At 43.2% G+C, this 26,645-nt stretch overlaps 1 protein-coding gene across 1 annotated transcript; it reads left to right on the forward strand.

Annotated features, from left to right (window-relative positions):
* The first annotated feature begins 184 nt into the window (after nt 1-184).
* On the forward strand, nt 185-23,631 carry LOC113152708 (1-phosphatidylinositol 4,5-bisphosphate phosphodiesterase gamma-1-like). Its single transcript, XM_026346108.1, is given in 33 exon segments — nt 185-1,275; nt 7,470-7,619; nt 8,605-8,698; nt 10,445-10,492; nt 11,909-11,993; nt 12,155-12,235; nt 12,782-12,816; nt 13,118-13,190; nt 13,278-13,334; nt 13,336-13,374; nt 13,457-13,575; nt 13,912-13,997; nt 14,139-14,259; nt 14,450-14,618; nt 14,865-14,984; nt 15,061-15,168; nt 15,290-15,474; nt 15,550-15,750; nt 15,866-15,985; nt 16,076-16,259; nt 16,360-16,437; nt 17,078-17,181; nt 17,266-17,362; nt 17,450-17,516; nt 17,604-17,770; nt 18,043-18,139; nt 18,254-18,478; nt 19,016-19,161; nt 19,263-19,377; nt 19,468-19,629; nt 19,744-19,832; nt 20,089-20,273; nt 21,785-23,631. Coding segments are annotated over 33 exon segments (3,939 nt in total). The 5' UTR covers nt 185-1,004; the 3' UTR covers nt 21,846-23,631.
* The last annotated feature ends 3,014 nt before the right edge of the window (nt 23,632-26,645 follow it).

A 26,645-nucleotide genomic window follows, 5' to 3' on the forward strand; every position in this document is an offset into this window, starting at 1 on the left:
CTCACTGAGTTAAAAACAAACTTTCCCTTTTCCTCCTCCGTGGCTGCAGATCTCCTGGAGACCCGCGGAGGTCGCTCTGCGCTCTGCGCTCGGCCTCGTCTCCTCTCAGACTCTCTCCACTCCCCTCATCTCGCCTTAGATACTACATCAGCCCAGAGAGGGGGAAAAATCTGATCCAGCTTTTCCGGTCTGCTAGTCCTAATTTCCTCTCAAGACCTCTGGCGTTGGAGCTGAGGGGACGCGCAGGCACAGAGATCCTGGGGGCAATTAGCGCGGAGCACCAGCACCTCTGTACGGCTTCTTCGAGCGGGTGTAGTGCAGGAGAAGCCGTGTGCTCGGAGAGGAGCAGTGTGAGGGCTGAGCACGATGGTCCGGCGGCTGCTGGCGCACACGGTTCTCGCCGCGGCCGCTTCGTGTTCACCCATCCGCGCGTCTCTCCGTCTCCGTGAACGCCCGCCGATGCCGGTCCTCCTCTCCGCCGCCCTGCTGCACCCACCTCCGGGTATTTGTCCGACTCGTCATTACATAACTCGGCGTCTCTGTCGTTTGCACTGACTTCATTCTCCCACAGCTCTGGTTTCGGCCGCGGTGCTTTGTGCCGTCGTGGACTGGAGGACGAGCAGGAGCTCACATCAGGGGTGGAAACCCGAGTCCAGCGGCGGTGAGAAGTCACCCCGAGTGGATTTCGCTGGTGAGCTGCCAGGAGCATCTGGAAAGGAAAATACACCCCCCCCCCCCCCCCCAGAGGACCACAGGATAATTCACATCTCAGACATTGAAGCGTTTCAGCCCAGTTGCTGCTGAGTGGTGTCTTTTAGTTTGTGTTTTAATGTGAATCTGGTTCAATCCCTCTGACACTGCTGCTTTGGAACCAGAGTCTGGACATGTTGGGTAACTGAGGCCCTCTGTGCTCACAGTAGGTGATTAAAGGACAAAGCTCCTCATCAAGAAACTACTAGAACATTAGTCATCCTGGACCGGGTCCTCGTAGCTATGCACTGAAGATGTGTGCAGCCAGGTTTGGTGGCTGCCTCAATGGCTGTGCTGAGGAAGCTGCTGGTGGAGCTGCAGGGGCCACTGGACCCGTCACGGCCTCCAGGATGCTGGACTGGACAGAGGCAGGTCCCCGGATCCTCCACAGCCTGGAGATCGGTACAGTGATGACCCTTTTCTACCAGAAGAAATCCCAGCGGCCTGAGAGGAGGACGTTCCAGATAAGACAGGACACACGGCAGATAGTGTGGAGCAGAAACCCGGACAAAGTGGAAGGAGAGAGTGAGTACTGTCATCAAACCAGGACCAGGTCCTGGGGGCTCAGGGCCTCTGTTTGTTGAAGAGCCCAGTTAAAAGTTGTTGTGTATCTTCCACAGAAGCTAATGTTTGCTCTTGTTGATCTTTTACATTCAGTTAGTGGAATAGTTCTGCTTTGGATCCTGCTTTTTAAAAAGGATTTGATCCAGTGTGTTATAGTGTTTAATGTGATGTCTGTAGAGAGGAGCGTCACTGCAGAAATGTATATATATATATATATATACATATAATGTGTTTGTTTGTTTACACACGTCTGTCCAGACTCATGTTGTCATCAGTTGATGCGTCCGAGCAGATGTTAGTGTCAGATGTAATGAGATTACCTGCAGGCGTCTCTGAGATATAACAGTGACGAGAACAGGACATACAAGAGGTCACAGTGACCTTTGACATCAACACTAGTTCAACCTTGACCCCAAGTGACAGTTTGTCGTTTCCTCAAAGCACTTCAGAGACTTCACATTCACAACTAGAACTGGATGAATAGGAGGTGACCGTGACCTTGACATTTGACCTTTGACCACTTTTTTTTGGCTCTTGGCCAAAATCTAATCAGTTAATCACTGAAATCCTCCCAGCAGGATGAAAATCGAACACTTCCATCTATCCACAGCGTGGAGTTATAGAAATAAAAACCGTGAACGACCACAGAACCGTTGCTGATCTCAGATTCTGGATCAGCAGAGTTTACAGTATCTGGCAGTTTGCTGACAAATCCAGAAACTGAACACCAGGGACAGTTTTTTCTTCTGTGTGAGCGCGTTTTAAAGTGCTGCTTCTGACCTTTGCTTGACTTGTGACCTTTTTAAAATAAAGCTCTGTTTCAGTCGACAGCGACTGTTAGAAAACTGGACTGAGGAGATTTGACCAGATCTGCAAACTTATTAAAACCTCCACCGTTTTTCTGGAGACGTGTCCTTGTAATCTTCCGATTATTTCCGACTCTTATGTAGGTAAGGTTCTCAAACGTGATGTCAGTAGAACAGTTTGTTATGCTGCAGAACTAGAGAAGAGCTGATGGATCAGAAGCTGCTAAAATCAAATCTTTAAGTACTGGAAATGTGATGATTTCCTCTGTCTTACATCACCAACACTAAATCCAAAGTCGTCACTCTGGTCTGTGGGACAGTACATCCGACATCTTTCTATCTGACGGAGCTGGATCCACACTACAAACCACCGGGGATACGTACACAGACACATTCTTCACATGCAAACAGGCAAAAGAAGCGCTCGATTGTTAGATTGACAGAACAACACATGAAAGGAAATAAAACAGTATGTGGAACTGCTTCTCATGTACTGAGGTACAAAACAAGCGTCTAGTTAACTTTTCGGGCTCTGGCGCCGTCGTTGCAGATGCAAATCTTTGGTCTGGTCACGGATGCTGTAGCGGGCACACGGGTGCAGAAATCAACAATTGGGTTTAATTTACGTGAACTGACCCTTTAATAAAAGTTTACAGCTAAGTTTGTGATCTGTGAGGTTGGATCATCTCCCCCCTCCCTTCCAGTCACGTTGTCGGGAGACGGGCCGATCACGGTGGTGACCTCTGCTCTCTCTGTGTCAGCCTCACATCAACTCTCCAGACAGAATAGCGTGCATGTTGCTGCCACATGAATCCTGAGCCCGGAGCTTCCTGTCTGTCTGTCTGTCTGTCTGTCTGTCTCCCTGCCTGTCTGCCTGACACGCCGCCTCGCTGACTGTAAACCACTGTAAAGCAGCAGGCCTCTGCTGGTGGAGCGCTGCTCAGCTCGTCTGGATTGTGGAGGCTTTTGTCTGTGACCTGGATTTTGTGGCCTTGGGGAAGATTTGTTACAGCGTCTGTAGAGAAAAGTGACAGCGTTCATACCTGGCACGATAGAGTTTCCCTCTGTCTGCCATGTGTTATTCTAACTCCGACTTTATGGTAACACGTTTAAAAAAAAGACTCCACCCCTGTGAGATGGAAATAGAAACAGGTTTAAGGAGAAGTCGCTCGGATTTTCTGCAACACCCAACGTTGAAACTTTTTCTGCTACTTCACGATCCGTTTTCAGCCTGACATCTTCACCAACACAGATATAAAACACGCTGCAGGACACTCGGGCTGCTGGAGGATGTTTCTCTACTTCTGTTTTCTGCATGTTTCTGTCGTTCACGCTGGATTTTCGGTACAATTTCTCTATTTGTGTCACGTTTCTGTGACATACGTGGTGAAATTGGATGTTTTCTTCATTTACTTGCGAGTCTGATCTAAGGCTGCACTAACTGAACTTCAACTACTTTAACTTCAACTACTTTAACTTCAACTACTTTAACTTCAACTACTTTAACTTTAACTACTTTAACTTCAACTACTTTAACTTCAACTTCTCTTCTTTTCCGTCTCCAGAAACCCCAACATGTAGGTGTTGAGGGAGAATCATGATTGATCCATTTTAGGCACCTTCACTAATCCAAAGGACAACGTCTGTGAACATCTACACCGCTCAGTTACACCAAATCCCCCCCTCACCGGTGAAACCACACACGCATGCTTTCATAACCCACAAATGCCCCTTTACAAGCAGCCTCCCTCTGGACAAACCCACCAGTACATTCCAGGAACTCAGCGGGTCTCTCCTTTACTTTATCTCCCACAGCTCTGTCTCTACGTTGCCCACTTTTTTTTTTCCTCCTCCAGCTGTCCTTTCCTACCCCCCCACTCTCTCACATAAATCCCCTTCTCAATGACCGGCAGCACCTCCCCCTATTTTAAACTCTTTTTCTGTGAGTTTCTACATCATTCATTTGATGCTTTAGTCTCATATTTATCTAAGTGACCCCTCCGCTCTCGCTCTGTCCTCACGCCCCCCATTCTCTCTCCCACTTTTCCTTCCTTTTCGTTCGCTAGTTTCTTTTTTCTTAACTTTACTTTAAGACGCCGTTTCTTCAGCTTTGGTTCACACACACACTTGGAATCAGTGTTTTGCTTTGAGATGAGCGCTCGGGCTAACACTGGAGGTATTCAATCCTGAGGCACAGGAAGTGTAGGGGTTATCAGGGAGTGTCTCACTTCCCGTCTCATTTTGAAGGACTGAAAACAAAAGACCCAGCATCTTCAGCAGGAAGCTGACACATGGACCACAAATGAGGCACTGGATGCCTGAGATCCTCGGGGTGGTTTGCACCAACAAGGAGTCAATTAAAGTAGCGGTTATTTGTTATTTTAAGATAATGTTTATTATTTATTGATTGAACTGATCGTTTTGTCTGTGAAACATTAGAAGATGTTGTAAAATGAGACAAAGATGATTTATGTATTAGTTCACGTCACGTTGTAGGGTCTCTCTTTAGATCCTGTCGAGGTTGAATGCTGTTTCTGAGCAGGACTTGCAGAATATTCTGTCTACACATCCGAACTCCTCCTTTACTTTAAATGCAGCGTTAACAGTCTTGTGCTCTACGAACTGGACGTTTTCTGCTGAGATGCAGAAGCTGTGTTTGTGGTTGTTGCTGGTTTAACGACAGACACAGTGGAGTGTGGATCTGATCCCAGAGCTTTGGACTCTTTGTGCACTCTTCTCTTGCCTCTTCTGTCCTCACCATTTTCCCTTTTATTGTTTTGCAGTTCACACCATAGTGTAGAGCAGCCATGTAGAACTGTGTATGAATGTATGGGTTGAACCATTCGAGGTTCTAGTAATGGAGTTAGTCGAGTTACAGCCTCGTTACTCGGCCACTAGTTACTCCATCTGTTAAAAGTAATCCAAGTTACAACAGTTTGAGAGGCAGAGCTGAAACTGGTGCCGGTTTAAGTACATTCTTGTTGCTGAAACCCACTCTCAGCTTCTCTGCCACCCTTCTGTTATTCATTAACATCTTAATTTGCTGAATTCAACCAACCATCAGTGCGTTTAGACATTTTCTAACATGTCCTAACGTCCCTCTCGCCCGTCCTTTGCAGTTCCGTCTTACTGTAAATGCTCCATCTGGCAGTGAGTGATGTCACCATCTGTACCAGGAACAGTTTGTTTCTCTGGGAATGCACTGCAATTATCAACGGCTGGTGGTTTCAGGTCAGCAGTGCACACAACTGCTGAGGCCGAACTTTGGTTTAGTCTGAGCAGTTTCCATCCCGAGCAGATCAGTATCCTCTACTCTGATGTGTCTCCAGTTGGCCCCCAGTGTGATTCCTCTGACCTCTCCCCCCCTGTTCATCAGACTTTACATCAAACCCGTCTGCAAAGCAGTTGTTTCTTTATTACAAACACGTTTACAGCCTGGACCAGGATTAAAGGCCACAATGAGACGAATCTCAGCTCTGAGTGTGTGTCCGTAGTGCTCTTATCTATCCTGTGGAATGAGATAAATAGGGTGAGTCAAGTGTGACGTTTGGCGAGCTGTTTGCTTTACTGTCCAACGTCCAGATCAACTAACAGGAAGTAATAAAGGGGAAACCCAGGGAAGAAAGAAACACAAGGTTTAGGGATTATTTTTAATTTTACTTTAAGAGGAAAGAACGAGTCACATGTGTCACAGCTAAAGCTGAACACTTTTATAGGCCTGGATGTTCCACTTTGCATTTAAATACAAAAACTCTTCTCAGTACCTCAAATTTTCAATATGTATAAATAAAAGTCCTGTAATAACTTCACTATAGAGTTTGTTTGGTTCTAAATCGAAAGTGTAAAAACTGCTTTGCTTAAACATCTTGTTCAGCTGATTTCTCCCAAAATGTGACGAGTTAGACGTGATTCTGGGCATTATAACAACACAGTAACCAAACCTGCTGGAGTAGTTAATTTATACGTTTATAGCTGACATCTTAAAATAACTTCATCTGACCCATCCTATGTTTCAGAAGCAGCTTGATAAAATACTGAAGATCTGTGTTCAAAAATACTAAATTCAACAGCTTAGATTAAAGATTTGTGAAGGAAAGCAGAACTGGGAGATGAGATGTTGGATCGTCGTGTTGTAGTCAGACTTTCCCTCCTGCTTCGGTTTGGTTCAGTGTTCTGCTGCGTGGACCTCCTCAGTGATGTATGGACACTTCTGAGGAATAATAGTTTTCTCTCTGAATCTTTTGCCAAACGTGCAGGAGCCTCCGATAGGAACCAGATTTCTCCTCTCTGCTGATTTGTTTGATTCAGGATTATATACAACCTGCTGAGGACGGCGCGCTCTGGCTCATTAAAGACCAGCAGAAGGCTCAGATCGTCATTTCCTGGGTCCACACGTCTTTGTCCATGTGGGAAGTTTTGATATCAGATGAGGAAACTTATATTCTCTCGACTTCATTCCTGTTTGGTGAAAAATAGCAGCCCGCTTATATATGAGTGTCTGTCTGTGTGTGTTTGCACGACACATCTGCTGTGTCGATAAGCCAGCGTTTTCTCTGTGGGCGCGTCGGCTGCTGCAAGTGTCAAAGTGGAGTCCAGAGTTTACATCATGCTCTGTGGTCGGTCACCAGACTTCACCACTCTGTTAACTCCTCTGATGCAAGAGAAGTTTTCAGTTACTGATAATGTGTGTATGGATTAACCCTTTAATCTAACAAATAGTGGGCAAAGTCTGTCACAGGAGCTGATTATAGCTTTACACCAAGTAGAAATGATTAACTATAGCATCACAGCAGAGTACTGATTTAACAGACAGGGCTGCAGAGCTGTAACTACAAATTATATGGCAGCTGAAATTCTGTCACTTAAAGTGACTTTATGTTTATATGTGTATATATAAGTAAATAAATAATGTATTTATTTAGATGTTATTCTTTCTTTCTTTTATATATTAAACACACAAAAGCACGGCTGCACCTTCCTGTATCATTTTAGAAACAGTAGTTTTGCACAAACTGGGTCAAACAACCTCAATTCACATGTTTTACTTATTAATGAAGTTCAAATGAAGGACGCGACGCTAAATGTGAAGGAAAGTTGCAGGAGGTTGTCGTTTATTTGAGGGCGGCTGCAGCTCTCTCCTCTTTGCTCCAGCAGCTGAAATGTTTGCGTGTCTGTTTTTTGGACTGGACTCAACGACACACTGAGCATTTGTTCAACTCTCCAGCAGCAGATTTGTGTGTTTGGCGAGGAAATGAACATCATGGCAAACTGTGATTTATGGTTGTGCATACTTGTTTTCATGTAACACTATCCTTCTTTCGCTTCTTCCCTTCTTCCTCCCTCCTCCAGTTGACATTCGAGAGATCCGGGAGCTGCGGTTGGGGAAGGGCTCCCGTGATTTTGAGCGCTACCCGGAGGAGGCCCGAAAACTGGACTCTGCCCACTGCTTCATCATGTTGTACGGCCTGGAGTTTCGCCTCAGGACGCTCAGTGTGGCTGGTAAGTGTGTGTTCAAACTGCTCTGTTTACTGTGTGTTTTCACAGTTACAGTTGACCGCCTTAAAGGTTAAAGGTCACGTAATATCCTTATTTCATTTGACTAATATCTAAATCTGTTAGTCTAATGACTTTGAATGTTTCCAGAGGCAAATACAAAAAAAAAAAAACACAACCAAACATTAGCAAATGAAAACAATTATAAAACTAAAATTAAAAAAGTAAACAGACTGCATTCTAAGAAAATTTGATATTGTTTAAAGTGCATCTGCAACATCATAGTTGAGATATTAAAGAGACAAACTCTTTACTGGATCTACAGTGGCATATTTGATAGCATTAATTTCCAAAGACGTGTACAATCAACCAACATGTATTCACTTTAAGAACATTTATAGGACAGATATGAGTTATTACAGCTTGTAATAATGTTTAACACTGTAATTAACCTGGTTCTGAGCAGTCAGATGATGGCGCAGGTTGTCAACAAAGACACATTTATTACAATTTATTATTTTATTATTAATAATATTATTATCAAATTATCAAAGATGAATCATAAAAATATTACTAAACTTCTGACAGTTTATAACTTTATAGCTCAACTGTTCATGTTGCAGTACACACACACACACACACACACACACACACACACACACACACACACACACACACAGAGTTCCTTGTGTAAGAGACTGGTACCAACATTTCCGGTGCCCTTGATACTGTTTTGACTTTCAATTAAAGATAAGTACTTATCACATTTCCAACCTCTGGGACCATCTGACTGCTGGTGTCTCGTTTATTGTGTGTTTTACTTTTGATAACAATAAATAAATAATAAGATGACTACTATAAGTTCCAATCATTTTAGTTAATTTAATTTTAAGGAGACCTATTTAAATTTTTTTTACTTACATTTGCTGACAGAATGGACGGAGTCAGACTGTTCATTCTCCTTTTGTCATCTTTATCTTTGTTCTTGCAGCCTTCAGTGAGGAGGAGGTCAACATGTGGATCACTGGGCTCAACTGGTTGATGATGGACACGCAGAGAGCGCCGGCACCACAACAGATAGACAGGTGAGTGTTGACGTATACGACAGGTAGGATCTCATCAGTGGATTAAAGGGAGAGATGGACCGAATGCTCCTAAATAAGTTATTTACTTGTAATAAAACAAATAGATTTTTACAGAACTAACTTTTACATTTTCCATCTCTTTCTCAAAGTAAAACTTCTCCAGGTTAAATCTTCAAGAAAAAAATATTGCAGTATTGCAGTACAGGTACAACAGGTAGAAGAATACAACAAGGCACCAAATGTTTTCATGGTTGTTCCTCGACACCTTAATTCGATAGATACGTATGAGATTTGATGCACAGATCACCTACACTCTATACTGTCCCTGAACACACCAAACACATAGTAATCAGAGGCCAGTAACACTAATGCTAACACAGATAGTGCTGATTTAAAATGCACTCGTACACCAGTAAAAGGCCTCTTACACTGACATACTGCACAACGTTTATGAGAATGAACGTTTGTTTTTTGGTCTGTATGTGCAAACTGATTACAGCCTGCAAATATACTAGAAAGTGGTGCAGCCAAACTAAAGGCATCAAAACATCCAGAGAAACGTATTATTGCTCCACTAAACAGCTAAACTAATTCCAGTTTAGTTTTGGAGCCAGATTTTCAGTGGACTATTCCTTTAATTGTCCACATCTGAATTCACTAGAAATCAGTATTTTGGTTTTTCAGTCAGTGAAAATGGCCTTTTAGAAATATTTCTTTGTGTGTTTATACAGCACTTGGTGCTTTCCTGCTCCGTCCCCGTACGGAGGACGTAGTGATTCGTGCAGTAGAAGTTCGAGCCGGACGGAAAAGGAGAAGACAAATATTTGTTTTTACATGAAAATATTTACTCCAGATAAATGTGCGGAGGCAGCTGTTGGCTTCTGCGGTGTGAGCAGGAGAACAGAGAGCGAGAGGATGTGTAGGAGAAAGACCGAGTTTTGTTGTTGACATAATGGGCAGAAGTGGCAGAAATGTAAAAATAGCCGGAGGAAATAAAAAGTCTAATTCTGACTGTTTATGACAGTTGGTAAACTGCTTCAGGGAGTGGATTCATCAGCTGACCAGGGTTTTATGGTCCTGGCCTTGATTCAAACTTAGACTTTCAGTATCTGGATTCAACTTGAGCCTTAAAATCCACCCGAAACTTGAATTCTCCTAATTTACCTCTGATTCTGTTAATGTTATTAAAACACACTCAGTCCTGTGTTCGGTCTGGATTACAGGAAGGAGGTCGTCTTTCTGTCGTTTGGTTTGGCACATGTGTCCAGACTGTCAAATGTTAAAGCAGTGAATTGTTTACCTCGGCGCTCCATGTGTGACTCTGTGGTTCTAATCACAACACAGAGTTGGGTAAACCGGGCTGGAAAAGGTCGTAGGAGAAATTTTGGGGCGCCTCCGACTCCGGTAGTAAAAGCCTCATTCATTTTTCCCTACAGCAGTTTTAGGTGATTCATAGTTAAAACATGAAACTCTCCCAGCTGAATAAAAGATTAACAGGTGTGTTAGAAAACAGCACGATCTTATTTAACATCCGGTCACCTAATGAACAGAAGCTGAACACAAACACTCAGAGCATCAATGCACACGTTCAAACAGTGATGATTAACAGTATCATTGAGTTTGCAGCAGTGCGCTGCAGGGAGCCGCCCTGGAATATGTGATTCCTGTTTTTGAATTCCAGCTTTGATTAATATGTTATAATCTTACTATCTTGTGTTTCCTTTCTCTCCATGGGGTCCTCTGCAGGTGGCTGAGGAAACAGTTTGAAGTCATGGACAGGAGCCACGAGGGCAGGTGGGTCACTCGTCACAGACACGTCGACACCCAGTTGTAGCCTTTTACAGCAGCCTGGGTCGGATGCTCATTGGCCGGTGTGAAACCCGATCCAGATGTCATCACAGAGATTGTGATGGCTCTGTCAGAGATCTGCCCTGATTTAACATCCACACCGAGCCACCACACGCCGCGCTAACACTTTCTCTCGCGTGCTCACACGAGTGCGTCCAGGCCTGTGTTTGGGTGGAAGCCGCTCCAGGACAAACAGCCTGCCACCGCCTGATAAGGAGCAGGAAGTGATGCGATGGGCTGGGAGAGGTTAACTTCCTGTCTCCTGTGAAAATAGCAACAGTAAAGTAGCTAGACAGAGGGAAGTGGGAGGAGGCACGAAGCAGACCTGGCAGTGAACCTAAAAGATCCTCTCCTTCCATCAGCGGGGATCCTTGTCTTTCTCAACCTGCTCTTCTCTTCTCTTCCTTCCTCGTTTTCTGACCGACAGCTGACTGTCGTGTGTTTTATTAATCAGCTAAAGTGATTATCCACGTGCTGTTTGTCTTAGAAAGAAAAGACGTGGAGCTAAAACATCTTCTCTGCAAATTCACTGAATCTCCTGACAGGATCTGGTGGCATCACGTCACACTGTCCCATCAGTGGGTGTCGTTTAGTCCTTGTTTGTGAGACTGGAAGAGTTTTAATTTCCACTTTAAAGACTTCTTGTTGGTGTTGGCTTAACTTGAAACAGTGAAAACAGCTCAAAGGTCTCTGCACACCAGCTCTGGGTTGTGCCTCGTTACAAAGAAGCTGCAATAATGAGATTTCCCACTGACCATTGATTCTTTTAGCCTAAAAGAAAATAACCTTCACTATATATACCTGTATCAACATCTTTATTAAGGAAACAAATAGCGTTATGATGATATTGAATACATTCAATAATAGTCATAACTACAAAGACAAATGCGAAGGATATAAAGTCCTAATAATGATGTAATTTCCTGTTCCCATCTATGTTATTGTGGACAGTCAGAGAATACTAGACAGAGCTAAGGCTGATATTAATCTACATGTTTGTTCCTGCTAAAGGTGCACATCATTTAATTTTAGTTAGTATCTGTAGTTCCCAGGAGCCGATGTAAAATCATGTTGGTCGGGGACTGATTTCAGTTTCGAACCCCAGAACAAATTAAACCTCTGTGTGTGATCGTAGTAATGAAGGAACCAAGTGCAGAAGTGGTTTTTGAACAACACTGAAGCTCAAAGTTACAAAGACATGAGCTGCATCAGACCTTACTGGGATACATTCAGTCTTACTCACAGCACCACCTGCTGGTGGCTTCTAACAAACTTTCATGAGAACTATTTTTAGTCGTTTTGGCTTTTCCAGTCAGAGACCTCCGTTTGGTTCGTCTAATGCTTTTCTTGTTTCCCTTCCAGCATCACAGTGAAGGATGTGAAAGCTCTGCTGCCTCAGATCAACTACCGAGTCCCCAACATGCGCTTTCTCAAAGACAAGCTACAGGTCAGCGACAACATAAGCCTGCTCCCTTTATTTTAATACTGCATTCGTTTTTTCCTCTTACAGTTCTTTTTTGCCTCTTTGAATTTCCTCTCCCGAGTTTTCTGACTTGACCACAGCTCTGCTTTCAGTCACACTAACTCCCGTCCTCACTGTTTGCACAGGAGGTGGAGGCCAGGAGCGATCTGTCATACCCCAACTTTGCACAGCTCTACAGAACGCTGATGTTTGACGCACAGAGGAGTGTGAGTGTCAAACACACACACACACACAGTCAGACGAGTTATCTGCTCTATAAATAGACTTGTGGAAAACGAGAGAAGGAACAATCAGAGAGAATCCTGATCTCAAACAGACTCTGTCAGACCTGGTCCAAATGAAGTAGTAGACCTGCGCAGAAAGGGTCATCCCAATTCTCTTAAGTCCACTAAGGATCTTAGTGGACTTAAGAGAATTGGATGTACCAATTCATCCAATTCAAGATGTACCGTACAGAAAAATACTCCAGTACAAGTAGAAGAGCTGAAACGTCCTCCACGTTCCACCTGCAGTCGTCAAGCTGCACATTTAAGAGATTCCGTGCGAGGTTCTCATCTAAACTGTAAAGTCAGCAGTGACTCGTTTGATTCGAAGTTTGGTTTAATCTAAAATGTAGCCGCAGTATTTGACCACACGTTGCTACTCTTCACCTCTGCACTTGCTCCACAACACGCTCACTTTGTCCCTTTCTGTTTATGACTCACCTGCCTCCCACCCGTCTGTCACCTGGTTCCTCCCCCTCTGTTCCTCAGATTATTGAGCAGCTGGAGCTCTCCTTCCCTCTGCGGTGAGTCCCTCCACCTCCACTCCCTCGTCTTCCCGTCCCTCACTGTTGTCCTTCTAGCCTTTAAACACTGAGGAAGGTTTTGGCTTTCAGGAAAGTGAACAGTGTGTTTTTACTATTTTAATTTTACATTCATGTGTTTTTCTTCCCTGTTAATGTTTGGGACGTTTTTAAATTTGAGACAGGGAGTAATGAGGTAATTTTAGACACTAGACATGTGTGTATGTGTGTTTGTGTCCTTTCCTCATTAGCTTGTACTTTTAACTCCACGGTTCTGACCTCTCGAACATCACTGTGTTTGTAGAAATGTCGACAGACCGGAGCTTTGTCAGATCTCCTTCTACGACTTCCAGAAGTTTCTGCAGATGGACCAGAAGGTGCTGAACAAACACAGCAGCTGTCAGCTGAGATGCTCTCTTAAAAAAATCTGCTTTGTTCTCACATCTTTATCTGACTTGTCTCAGGAGTCCTGGGCATCAGACCTGAGCCGTGTCCGAGAGTTTCTCATGGGGTACATGAGGGGGGGGGCCTCAGTCGGAGCCGATGTTACAACTAGATGAGGTGACGACACACAAAGACACAAATGTTCAGGAAAACTACATTTTCTTAGCTTCCTGTCTGATCACGTGGTTTTATTTCCTAGTTCCTGACCTTCCTGTTCTCCAAAGAGAATTCTATATGCGACCCCCGACTTTCACCTGTTGTTCCTGATGACATGAAAAGACCTATGTCTCAGTATTGGATCTCCTCTTCACACAACACGTAAGTCTAATAATTGATCACAGATTTTCAAGTGTGTCTTTGGAAGCAGGGCAACAAAAAATATCCACATAACGTTGGAGTTGGATCAATTTCCATTTATTTGGATTTAAACCCAATATTGTCTTCAGTTAAATGTTTTAATACATCTTTGCACAGATGGCATATTGTGGATTTGGCTACAACAAGCAAAAAAAAAAAAAGTCCCAGCATTCAAATGGGCTCCTGACTAAAAAATGTGAACTTGTCCTTTAATCTTTAATTTTTATAATAACAATAATAATAATAATATATAGTTTTTCTACTGGTTCCCTGGCTCTAATGTCGTCACTCTTGTAGCTACCTGACAGGTGACCAGTTTTCTAGCGAGTCGTCTTTAGAGGCCTACGCCCGCTGTCTGAGGATGGGCTGTCGCTGCATCGAATGTAAGTCAGTATGTTCCTTGCATGTAGCCAATGTCTCCCAGCCCGTGTGAGACAGTAAGAGGATGTGAAATGTGCAGGTTCTGATCCTCAGACAAGAGTAAAAGCTTAATTTGAAGCTTTAACTGGATTTTCTGATCTCAGTGGACTGCTGGGATGGACCAGATGACCTGCCAATCATCTATCACGGCCACACCTTAACCTCCAAGATCAAATTCCTGGATGTGCTGCACACCATCAAAGAACATGCCTTCGTCACATCTGAGTGAGCGTCTAACTCTGAATACTTTAAAGCTCCTTCTTCTCGCGCATTCATGTAGAACCTGCAGCAGCATGTTGTGCTACTGTTAAACATCTGTATTGTTCAGTGTAAGAAGACATCACAGTGATGACTTTGGTTGGTTTGGAGTATCCAGTATCCAGAGATCCAACAGTCTGATGATGTGTTTGTGTAGGTATCCGGTGATCCTGTCCATCGAGGACCACTGCAGTGTGGTCCAGCAGAGGAACATGGCCACATACTTTAAGAAGGTGTTTGGAGATCTGCTGCTCACTAAGCCGGTCGATAACAACGCAGAGGAGCTTCCTTCACCATACCAGCTGCGCAGAAAGATCCTCATCAAGGTACGTGCACACACACTAACCAACAATATTTACCCTGCAGCATGTACAGTAACTAATAAAACACAGTTTGCTCACATACGGTACAAGCATCTCCTCGGATTTGAGGGTGAACTGATTAGCATGTGGTCATCAGAGTTCTTGGAGTGATGTTAAATTCTGACGTCTTTAAGTCGTAACACCGTAAACAAACGGCCAAATTCAAAAGCTGCGGATCTGTGTGTCTCAATATTTCTGTCTGTGTCACAGCACAAGAAGCTGGTGGAAGGAACCCTGTATGAAGAGGTGACGTCAGCCAGCTACTCTGAAAACGACATCAGCAACTCGCTGAAGAACGGCATCCTTTACCTCGAAGATCCCATCGACCACGTGAGTGTGTACCTGTAGGTGTGAACAGCCTCGAGGTTTTATTACAGAATTACTAAAACGTGTTTGTTCTTTACAGACTTGGACTCCTCACTATTTTGTCCTGACAAGTAATAAGATCTACTACTCAGAGGAGACGTCTCATTACCAGACAGCTGACGAAGAGGAAGACGATGAAGGAAAAGAGGTAGTGAGCTGATGATGATGATGATGACTGTGACCAGACTTGATGATTATACCCATGACAGTGTTAATAACCTAAATATGATGGAATGTGCGTGTTCTTTTTTATTTTCTTTTTTAATCAGGAGTGTAATAACAACGAGCAGCATTGTGCAGAGCGTTGGTTCCATGGAAAGTTAGGTGGAGGTCGCGATGGACGACAGGTGGCGGAGAAGCTGCTGCAGGAATACTGCGAAGGTGGTGGCAAAGACGGCACCTTCCTAGTCCGAGAGAGTGAAACATTTGTTGGAGACTACACCCTCTCATTCTGGTCAGCATCACTGCTCAAAACTTATACATGCGGGGTCTTTTTCTCTAATTCTAACTACAGCTGATGTTCTTCCAGGCGCTCTGGTCGTGTCCAGCACTGCAGGATTCATTCACGTCAGGAGTCGGGCTCCACGCGTTTCTATCTCACTGACAACCTGGTGTTTGACAGCCTCTATCGCCTCATCTGCCACTACAGAGACACGCCGCTGCGCTGCAACGAGTTCGAGATGAGGCTGGGCAGCCCCGTTCCTCAACCCAATGCACATGAGAGCAGAGAGTGAGTGACGAGCTTCTGACTCTTCTCACTTTATTAGTGGTTTTGTGTGAATTATTGAGGAGAAGAGCGACTGTTAAACTGCTGATATGAGTCAGTGGATGGCTTTGTTTTCCAGGTGGTACCACTCCAGTCTGTCACGCGTTCAGGCTGAGCACATGTTGATGCGTGTGCCCAGAGATGGAGCTTTCTTGGTGCGAAAACGCAATGAACACAACTCCTACGCCATCTCGTTCCGGTAGAGCAACAACAAACACACACACACAGAGAATCGCATTATACAAATGTTCTATCTGCTTTATTTTAAAACCTTTGCCCATGTCCGCAGGGCTGAAGGTAAGATCAAACACTGTCGTATCCAGCAGGAGGGGCGACTCTTTATGTTGGGCAGTTCAGCAGAGTTTGAGAGTCTGGTGGACCTGGTGAACTACTATGAAAAACATCCTCTCTACCGCAAGATGAGACTCCGCTACCCCATCAATGAAGACACTCTGGACCGGATGGGCACCACGGTTAGTGAAACACAACAAATACATAAAAGTCAAAAGGAACAAATGTTTAGTCACTAAAGATAAAAACTGGAGGAGTAATTATCTTTTGATCATTTTGCAGGAGCTTGACTATGGGGCACTGTATGAGGTTCGCACTCCTCATTTCTACGTGGAGGCCAATAAAATGCCCACAGCTCGGGTAAGAAACCCTTCTAGCAACATTTAGTTTAAAATTGTACAGTGAGTGCAAAGAACTATTAACACGACAATAACATAGTTATTTCAAGAATTAACAGTAAAATTACTGATACTTAGTATGAAGAATAGAAAGGAGGAAACACGATGAAGGAATAAGAAATCACAGGAGGAAAGAACCTTTTTTCAAGAGGAAAAACCTTTGAGCAACTTTCTTCACATATCAAGCGTTTGTTGGCAACTCTGGTGGAGAATCAACCTAGGACAGAGTTTACATTTGGCGCCCCCAAGTGGTCAAGTCAGTGGGCTTCATTCAACCATTCCTAGGAAATATCTTCCTAATTAATATCGTTTAATTTTTTGCATTATTTTGGTCTTTTCCAAGTCTAGTCTAGTTTCTAAACACTGTTCTCCAGATGCAATGTGGTGAACGAATAATAGCATCAATGCATCTTTGTTGAGTAGGTTTTAGTTTAGATCTACTAATGATGCTAATAAATATCAGTCTTGTTTGCAGTTTTCTTCTGTTTGGAGTTCAGACTCCACAAGTTTTCAGATTTGACATCCCATTAAAATAACTGCTAAGACATATTTGGCTTTCTCTGCAGAAGACTGAGGTTTCTCCTTGCTTCTTTGCGTTTCAGTGTACAGTCAAAGCTCTGTATGACTATCGAGCTCAGAGAGAAGACGAGCTCTGTTTCCCCAAACAGGCGCTCATCCTCAACGTAGACAAACAGGAGGGTGGCTGGTGAGCGAATCTCGGCGTGCATGTTCATGTCCTGTTCGTTTTCCCCACACACAAAAGCTTGGCATTGACCTGTGTCATCTTTAGGTGGCGAGGCGACTACGGTGGGAAGAAGCAGCTGTGGTTCCCTGCAAACTATGTGGAGGAGGTGCCCAGTTCTCCCACAAGAGAGCTGGATGAAGCAGTGAGTTCTTCTCCCAACATTGAGCAATGTGCATCGTCTTTTTCTGTATGATCCTCCTTCATTCCTGTTTCTTTTGTCATGTCCCAGTCCACAGAGAACAGTCCTTTGGGTACATTCCTCAAAGGATTCATTGATGTACCCACCTGCCATGTTGGTGAGTCCAATAATCAGAGATGAAGCATCAGACTCTCAACACTCCGACTCTATCAGCAGCTTAATTGTTGTCTCTGTCTCTGTCCAGTGATTCATAAAGATGGGAAAAACTCTCGACCTCACGTATTCACGATCCACTCCCAGCACCTCTCTTCTCACCCAGTTCAGACCCTGGATGTGGCAGCAGACAGTTTGGAGGACCTGAACACCTGGGTCAGCAAGATCAGAGAGGCTACACAGAACGCTGATGCACGGGTAAGTGTGATACTGCACAACAGTAAAAACACGCACAGAGATGTAGAAGCTACATTTAAAGAAATCTGATCATAGTGTCTCAAAGCAGCCCCAGATTAAAATATATAAAACCTCAACTAACAAGAATATGGTCACTTTAGTATAAAATATAAAGTAAGTTTTGGCACAACTTTTATTTGGATTCCATCACTTCTCATCTTGGACGTATGAAGGTAACAGTTCCAGTATGAAACACTGCTGATATTAGGGCTTGTTTATCTCCATGGTAACAGATGCAGGAGGAGAAACAGATGGAGAGGAGGAAGAAGATCGCGGTGGAGTTGTCTGACCTTGTTGTTTACTGCAGACCTGTCCCCTTCAATGAGGACAGTAAGGGTCAATTTTCTCTTTTTTACAATCTGGTTTTGTTTTGTTTTGTTTTTTTTAAGAAATGTACGTGACGTTTATTTCTCTGCACCATCTTTAACCTTGTCTGGTTTCTAGAGATTGGGACGGAGCGAGCGTGCTATCGGGACATGTCATCTTTCCCAGAGACGAAAGCAGAGAAGTTTGCGACGCGCACCCGGGGGAAACGCTTCCTGCAATACAACCGCCGCCAACTGTCCCGAGTTTATCCTCGAGGACAGAGACTGGACTCGTCCAACTACGACCCACTGCCCATGTGGCTTTGTGGCTCCCAGCTGGTCGCGCTCAATTTCCAAACCCCAGGTGAGTGTTCATTTACACGTATCTCTGTACATGTGGTCTTTGCTCGAGGCAGATGGCCGCCCACCCTGAGCCTGGTTCTGCTGGAACGTAACCTCAGCCCTGAGATGTGGCCACCAGGGGAAAACATTAACCTCAGTTTTGTTTGTTGTTTTTCTTATGTACAGTATGATTCGTTGCAAACAAGCAAAGAATCACACTGTACAATAAGAGTAAGACAGGATACAGTCCTCTTCATAAACCTCTTTCACTACAGTTAGCAGTGCTAGAACTAGACGTTCACAGTAGATATTAGTAGAGTACAGTTTGTCATGTGACATAGGTTTTTCTAATGTGCAACTGTCTCAAAGACTTACAGTTCTGATGGAGTTGCTTCTATACTCAAACAGGTTGTTGATTTCCATCTCTAGTAGACACACAGGGGGCACAGGAACTAACATCCCTCTTGCACTTCACTGTCTGTGTGGGTAGGGTTAGGAAGGCTTAATAAGGAAGGTCAGTCTTCAGGTTCTCAGCCCTTCATCTGTCCAATGTTTGTAGATAAACCCATGCAGCTGAACCAGGCCTTGTTCTTGCTGGGCGGTGGCAGCGGCTACGTTCCCCAGCCCGACATCATGAGGGACGATACTTTTGACCCTTTCGACAAGGACACATTGCACGTGGAGCCCATCACCATCCAAATACAGGTCAGATGTTTCCAAGAGAAACCAAACAAACACGTTGCTTAAACTGGTCTAGTAGTACGATCGTAGTTAGAACATTTCCACTGCTGTATCTGCGCCTTCAGGTGCTGGGGGCCCGTCATCTGCCTAAAAATGGCCGCAGCATCGTGTGCCCCTTTGTGGAGGTGGAGATCTGTGGAGCTGATTACGACAGCTGCAAGTGTAAAACAGATGTCGTAGGTAAGACCATTGTCTGTGGCCATGAAACCTCTTGCTGTGCTCTTTTGGTTTGGTGTGGTCCCGACGCTCTTCTTTCTTGACTTTTTACAGCAGACAACGGTCTGAATCCTGTGTGGGTGCAGAAGCAGTTTGTTTTTGACATCCATAACCCCACCTTCTCCTTTCTGCGCTTCATCGTCTACGAGGAGGACATGTTCAGTGATCCTAACTTTCTGGCACAGGCGACCTATCCTGTCCGTCTGCTACGAACAGGTGCGTGTACAGTAATAAAAGAAAGCACAGAGAACTTGTAACAGTGTGTCTCATCTGTTTCTGGTTTATTCTTAGCACTGATTTTGTTCAGTGTTCTGTTCAATGTGTTCTTAGGCTACAGGAGTGTACCTCTAAAGAACAGCTACAGCGAAGAGCTGGAGTTCGCATCACTTCTGGTCCACATAGAGATCGTCAATGCTAAGGTAGTTTACACTTTTCTGCAATCTCTCTTGCTCGATTCTAAACATTTGTAGTAAACTTGTAGTGTTACTAACTGTGCTACATTTAAAAATAAAGTGGACAAAATATGAGAAACGTGAGCGTACAGTAGACCCTTTTACAGCCTATGTCATAATTGCATCATAGTGCTAGCTGGAGGTAAACATGTTCCTAAAAAAACTGAATGAAAAATCAGTTGCTTCACCAAGGTCACATCACCTCTACTTACTTTGTCAACAGGAGGAAGATGATGAGAACTTGTACACATCCATCCAGCGGCTGCGGGATCGAACCAGCGAACTGTCCAACCAGGTTTCCCTCCTGGAGAGATCGGGCTCAGCGGACCTCAGCTACCAGCAGAGTCTCGAGGAGCTGAGAGCGGCCCAGGATCAGCTGAGTGAGCTGGTGGAAGCTCGAAACCGCAGGTGACTGATCTCTAAACACACACAGGAAAACATAAAGAAAGAAACTAAATTTAATTTTAGATTATAACATATTGAGCTATTTGAAGAATAGATTGATGGATCAGCCTTTGCTTTTATATCATTGTCAGCTGAGTGTCTTATTAGTTGCAGCCCTTTTTGGTGCAACTAACAACTAGAAAAAAATAAAATTTATATCACAAGTTCCCAGAATTCACAAAACGGTTTAAACCAACAACTCAAAGAATATTGAGTAGGAAAACTTTTTATTTTAGCCACATTACAAAAGTGGCTATAACTATAACATTTACTCTATGTGAAGCAATAAACTGCTCAAAGAAATTAAAGGAACAAATTAATCAAAGTCTAGCATCAAGTCAGTTAAACATCTGGACATTGATCTGGTCAGTTAAGTAGCAGAGGGGGTTGTTAATCAGTTTCAGCTGCTTTAGTGTTAATGAAATTAAAAACAGGTGAACTAGAGGGGTAACAACGATACGACCCCCAAACCAGAAATTTACAGGTGGAGGATATTTTTTAATTTCCTCATCTTTTCTGAGAGTTTTTTCACTAGTTTTCCATTTTGTCAGTTTCAAGAGCACAGAAGATTCCAGGAGACAGGCAGTTACTCTAGGAGAGTTGGACAGGCCCGTAGAAGGTCCTTAACTCATCAACAGGACCAGTATCTGCTCCTTTGTGCAAGGAGGAACAAGATGAGCACTGTCAGAACCCTACAACATGACCTCCAGCAGGCCACTGGTGTGAATGTATCTGAACAAACCATCAGAAACAGACTTCATGAGGTTGGCCTGAGGGCCAGACATCCTCTATTGGGCCCTGTGCTCACTGTCACTGCATATGTCAATTGGCATTTGTCCAAGGGCTATGGGCACCAATGGCTAATCTACCAATGCTGGTGTTCTCTTGCAAATGCCAAACAGCCTGCACAGTGTTGGGCTGTTAGCGCAGGCCCCACTTGTGGATGTCGGGCCCTCATACCACTTTCTGTTTCTGACAGTTTGAGCAAGAGCATGCACATTAGTGGCCTGTTGGAGGTCATTTTGTAGAGCTGGCAGTGTTCCTCCTTGCGCAAAGGAGCAGGAAGGTGGGTTGTTGTCGTCTCCTCGTGTACAGGCCTGTCTCCTGGTATCTCCTCCATGCTCTTGATACTGTGCTGGAAGACACAGCAAACCTTCTTGCCGCACTTTGCATTGATGTGCCATCCTGGATGAGCTGCACTACCTGAGCAACTTCTGTGGGTTGCAGACACCGCCTCATTATACCTCCAGTGGTGAGGGCACTGGCAAAAAGTGTCCAAAAAAAAAAAAAGAAATCAGCCAGAAAGGATGAGGACAGGGAATTGGTTTGAGGCCACCACCTGCAGAACCATTCCTTTATAGGGGTTGTCCTGCAAATTGCCTCTAATTTCCACCTTGTCATCTGTTCCATTTGTACAACAGCAGGTGAACAGTAAAAACTTACTAAAACAAATATTTTTGTTTCTGCTTTTCCAGGCTGATGGAGAAGAAGAGGAGGGAGAAGCTGAGGCAGCAGGTGGCAGCAAAGCGCAGCTAATCCTCTGCCAAGCTTACACAACGGTGCCTGACCCTCGTTGCCACCAATGCGATGCAGTAAAAGCCGGATCGAACAAACTGGCTCTTTACAGAAGCGACATGCAATCCATTTATAACTGGGGGGGAAAACGTGTTCCTTCACAATAAAATGTGACATTTTACAGCACCGTGCTGTGCCAACAGCAGACAAATAAGTTAACAGAATCATCTCATGGACTAAAAAGAAACTCACAAAACTAAGCTATAAAAACAATCATGAACGTCAGGCTGAAACACTAAGAGTGAACAGAAGATGAGTTTCTGCTGATGGTTTTCAATTGGTCGAAACAGAGCTTGATTAATCAGTGTTATAACTGATTATTATCTTTCAAGCCAAAATGCCAATCATGTTTTAATTTGCTGCTTTTCTTTGTGTTACGTGATAATAAACTGAAAAACAAGCCATTTGGCTCCACAAATTAAAGAGGCATTGTTCTCTATTTTCTGACTTTTTGGACATAACTATATGTTGATTTATTAAAGGAAATAAGCAGCAATTGAAAATACAGAAAATAATCAGTTCCAAGTAGAACTGGGTCTGAAGCTCATCAAATTCACTCTTAATGCGTTTCAGGCTTTAGTAAGGGTTAATGGGATAAAAAGGGAGAAGACAACTCAGGTTACTCAAAAGGAAGGAATAAAAAAACAAAACTGGATGGAAAAAGGGAGCAGTGGGCACACGTAGCAAAAAGGAAATATATACGTGCCTTTGATGTTGAGCTTGCTAGAGTAAAGTTACTCTTAATGTTTAATAATGAGGACTGCTTTCTGTACAACTGGAATAGTGGTTCGTTAAGGGGGAACTACTGACAAACTGGACGAGGAATCTATTTGTTGGGCTCGGACCACTGGTCATGAAATGGGTTTAAAGGAATTTAAAGACTGACGTCTGTTCCTCCTAATAAAGACCAAGTCTTTTTTTTTGTGATCACATGGACTTTGCCTCCAGGTGGCAAGGGGCTATTGACACAGACCTTTTAATACTTCTTCAAAGGGCTCTAACTATATCTATACTACCTTCAAAGAGGCATGAAAACAGAACTGCAGGTGTGGAGCAGAGAGAACAACAACATTCCTCACAGCGCCCCCTGGATGTCACCTGCACAGGGGCTCAGGTGTGTTCGATTTATGAGGACACACAAGACAAACAAGGGCTAATCACAGAAAACTAGCAAAGCAGTCTTAACCTGCCGCCTCCGATTTCACACCCACACCACCAGGCTCAGATCCCATCATCTGGCTCTAATCAACGGATGTGGTTCAACTGGTCCTGGACCTGTCAAAAGCAGCTTCAATCAACCGACTGCATGACTTCATGTCTAAATATGCCCTCTCCTCTGTAGCTATTTCACCTTCCCACCACACCCCCGTCTAATTTCTCATTGTATATAGCTTCTTTTATTTATCAGACAGGTGTAGATCCTGTTTTAATAGATATAAGAACTTACTAGAACAATGATAAAGGACTTCAAATTTAAGACACTGTAACTTTATGTAGAAAAATAATATTGTGCACCTGGAGCTCCCTTTAAACGTCCCCATAGACGCAAACCTCTTTCCTCCTACGCTGCAGTTGCAATGAGTAGGGACTTCTATGCAAAGGTCGTGTTTGTGGCCTATAGCCATTGTGTATTAGACATTTTGACTCAAGTTGTGTTTTCTCTCTGCATCTATGCTAACTGTCCAGTATTATTACTCTGCATTACAAATCCTGTGCAAGATTCCATTTAATAAAGCTCTTTCATGTACACTTGTCTGCACTGTTTCAATCAAATGCACAGCAAAACCAGCAGCAAGCAACAGCATTCATTACTTAGGGGAGACTAATTACATGCTATTACTTTAACAGTGGAGTTTTCCAGATTTTTACATATTCCCTCCAATATTACAGAATTAAATTACAGCACAACACTTCCATGCTGTGTATTGTAGATACAGTATAACGTTTACCATTTAAAACAATCTTAGCTTAGCATATTAGCTTGCAAAAAGAAGCTGGGACCAAAATGTGTATAATTATGCACCAAATTACATCTGTCCATACATTATCTTAACCGCTGGTCCTCTAAAGGGTCGCAGGAATGCTAGAGCCTAGCAGCCTAGCTGTCACTGGGCTAGGCAGGGTACACCCTGGACTGGTCACAGTCTGTCACAGGGCAGAAACACATGGTATCAAATTATGATATTTTTATCTGTCTGAGAGGGAAAGACCAGTTAATTAGTTAATAAAAGATCAACTCACTAATATTACTTTGGACACTAGTGTACTGAATGACAAGTTACAAACTTTAGACAAGTTACAAACTAAAACTACTTGTTGAACCAGACCTGGGCACAATATGTCTTCTCACAGCTGAGGTTGATATAACAGGCAGAGTTGTTTCCTTAAAATCAATAGTTTACAAAAAAATTAAATAAACTGTCATTCATAGAAGCCACAAACTGTAATATGACATATCTCTAAACAAACAAGATCCAATTAGTTAATCAGTAAGACTCGCATGTTTTGATGACAGCAGGTGGTAGTTAAGAAAAGTAAAGTAGCTATGACTACATGTTCAGATTTTAATCACACTTACAACAGATATTAAACGCTAAAAGAATGACCATAAAGCATGAAATACAGTGCCTATAAAAAAGTATTCACCCCCTTGGATGTTTTATCGACATTATAAATCAATCATGGTCAATAAAAGTTGGCGACTTTGACAAAAAAATTCAGAAAAATACCTCATTGATGTCCAAGTGAAAACAGGTTTCTACAAAGTAATGTCAATTAAATAAAAATATCTAAGGTGAAATCAGTGTTTGCATTAATATTCACCCCCTTTAAAATGACTGACCTAATCCAACAGAGGTCTAGATATCTGGTACTAGTAGACCCACAATTAGTGAAATGGGGATCCGAGTGAATGCATCTCAAGTGATTGTAGTATAAAGACACTTGTGTGTGGAAAGTCCAGTCACTGGTTAATCAGTATTCCTGGCTACCATTACACCATGACACCTAGACAAAAGAACACTCCCAGCAACTCAGAGAACAGGTCATTGAAAAGCATAAGTCAGGGGATGGATACAAAAAAACTCTCCAAGGCACTGAACATCCCCCTGGAGTTCAATGAAATCCATCATCAAGAAATGATCAGAATGTGGCACATTTCTAAATCTGCCTAGAACAGACCGTCCACACAAACTGAGTGACTGTGCAAAAAGGAGACTAGCGAGAGAGGCCACTAACACATCGATGACTACTCTGAGGGAGTTACAAGCTTCAGCAACTGGGATCCGAGAGTCTGTACATACAACAACTGATGCCCAGGTTCTTCACCAGTCAAAGCTTTATGGGAGAGTGGCAAGGAGAAAGACATTGTTGAAGAAAACTCATGTTACATCATGAGTTCGTCAATAGGTGTGTGAAAGACTCCATGGTCCAGTGGAAGAGGGTTCTTTGGTCTGATGAAAGCAAAATGGTGTTTTTTGTCTATCAGACAAGACGCTATGTTTGGTGCACACCAAACACTGCACAACTACAGACTGGAGACCTTTATAGGGTGTACTCTTCCTCTAACCCAGTGACAGCTTGGACCATTAAACATTTTTAATATACTAAAACTTGAGAATCTTTTCCCACAGCTTTTCTAGAGTTCAATCTTAGAAGGGACTGATTAGTCTGTTTTTAAGTCAACATGTCATTCAGTACACGACTGTTTCCGGTTTTGGAAGCCAGCCTTGACATTGTGATACGTACATATAGTAAATGTCTTGTTCCTATCTTGTGTCTCTTGTCTTATTTGTACTATGCTGTTCACAAGATGTAAACAAGTTAACTTTAAAGTATATTCAGTCAGAGTATGATGGATTAGAGATGTCCCATTAGCACCACAGCTGCAGCAGCACTCTTTACCCTCTGACACTTTACAGATAGCTAGCTAAATAAAATAGACAATAAAAGGTAAATAAAACAGACAATAAAAGGTAAATAAAACAGACAATAAAGGTAAATAAAAGACAATAAAAAGTAAATAAAACAGACAATAAAAAATACTCACAAGGGCATCTCAGTGACGAGGCGCCATTTTGGATCGTTGGGGTTAAACATGGCCCAGAGAGAGAAGAGTTTCCTGGTTCTGTCCAAAGAGCACAAATCCAAATACTCAGTCACTTCAGTGAAATAGAACTAAAACAAAACCAAAGTGCTTCTTATTATCAGTTAGTTTGGTCTAAGTCAATAACAGCTAGCTCCTACTACCACGGTTCAAACTGGTTTCTATCAAGCCCCGGTTCGTGCCACTGGGGTTGACCGACAATGTTTGTTATAACTAGAAGGTCGTTTAAAAAACGTTTACAGATATTCTGACGGCAATTTACGAATCCCTGTTGACAGTTTAAACCATCTGAATAAAGAGAATATGTGTCGACCTTACATTAAACAGCGATTTTTAACCAATTTCTCTAAGTTGCGACTCAGTTTTCTATGTAGGCCGCCATCTTTGTTTTGATTGGACATCAGAGATGCTAATAGGAACAGAAGTAGCATTAGGGAAAAGTGTTTTAAACATTTAAAACGACAGCTATGACCCGTCTAAACACCGTCTGTTAATTAACTCCCACATAAACCTGTTTATACTAACATGGAGAGCATTAACTAGGGCTAACTACTAGCTTCTACCACACTGAGAGCTATGCTAACCACGCTAGCTTCCTGGCACAGTCGCAATTAGCATAACAACTTCCACAACAAAGTGTTAACAACACACACAAA

The sequence above is a fragment of the Anabas testudineus genome, chromosome 4 (assembly GCF_900324465.2).
Source record: "Anabas testudineus chromosome 4, fAnaTes1.2, whole genome shotgun sequence".
NCBI classification, from domain to species: Eukaryota; Metazoa; Chordata; class Actinopteri; order Anabantiformes; family Anabantidae; genus Anabas; species Anabas testudineus.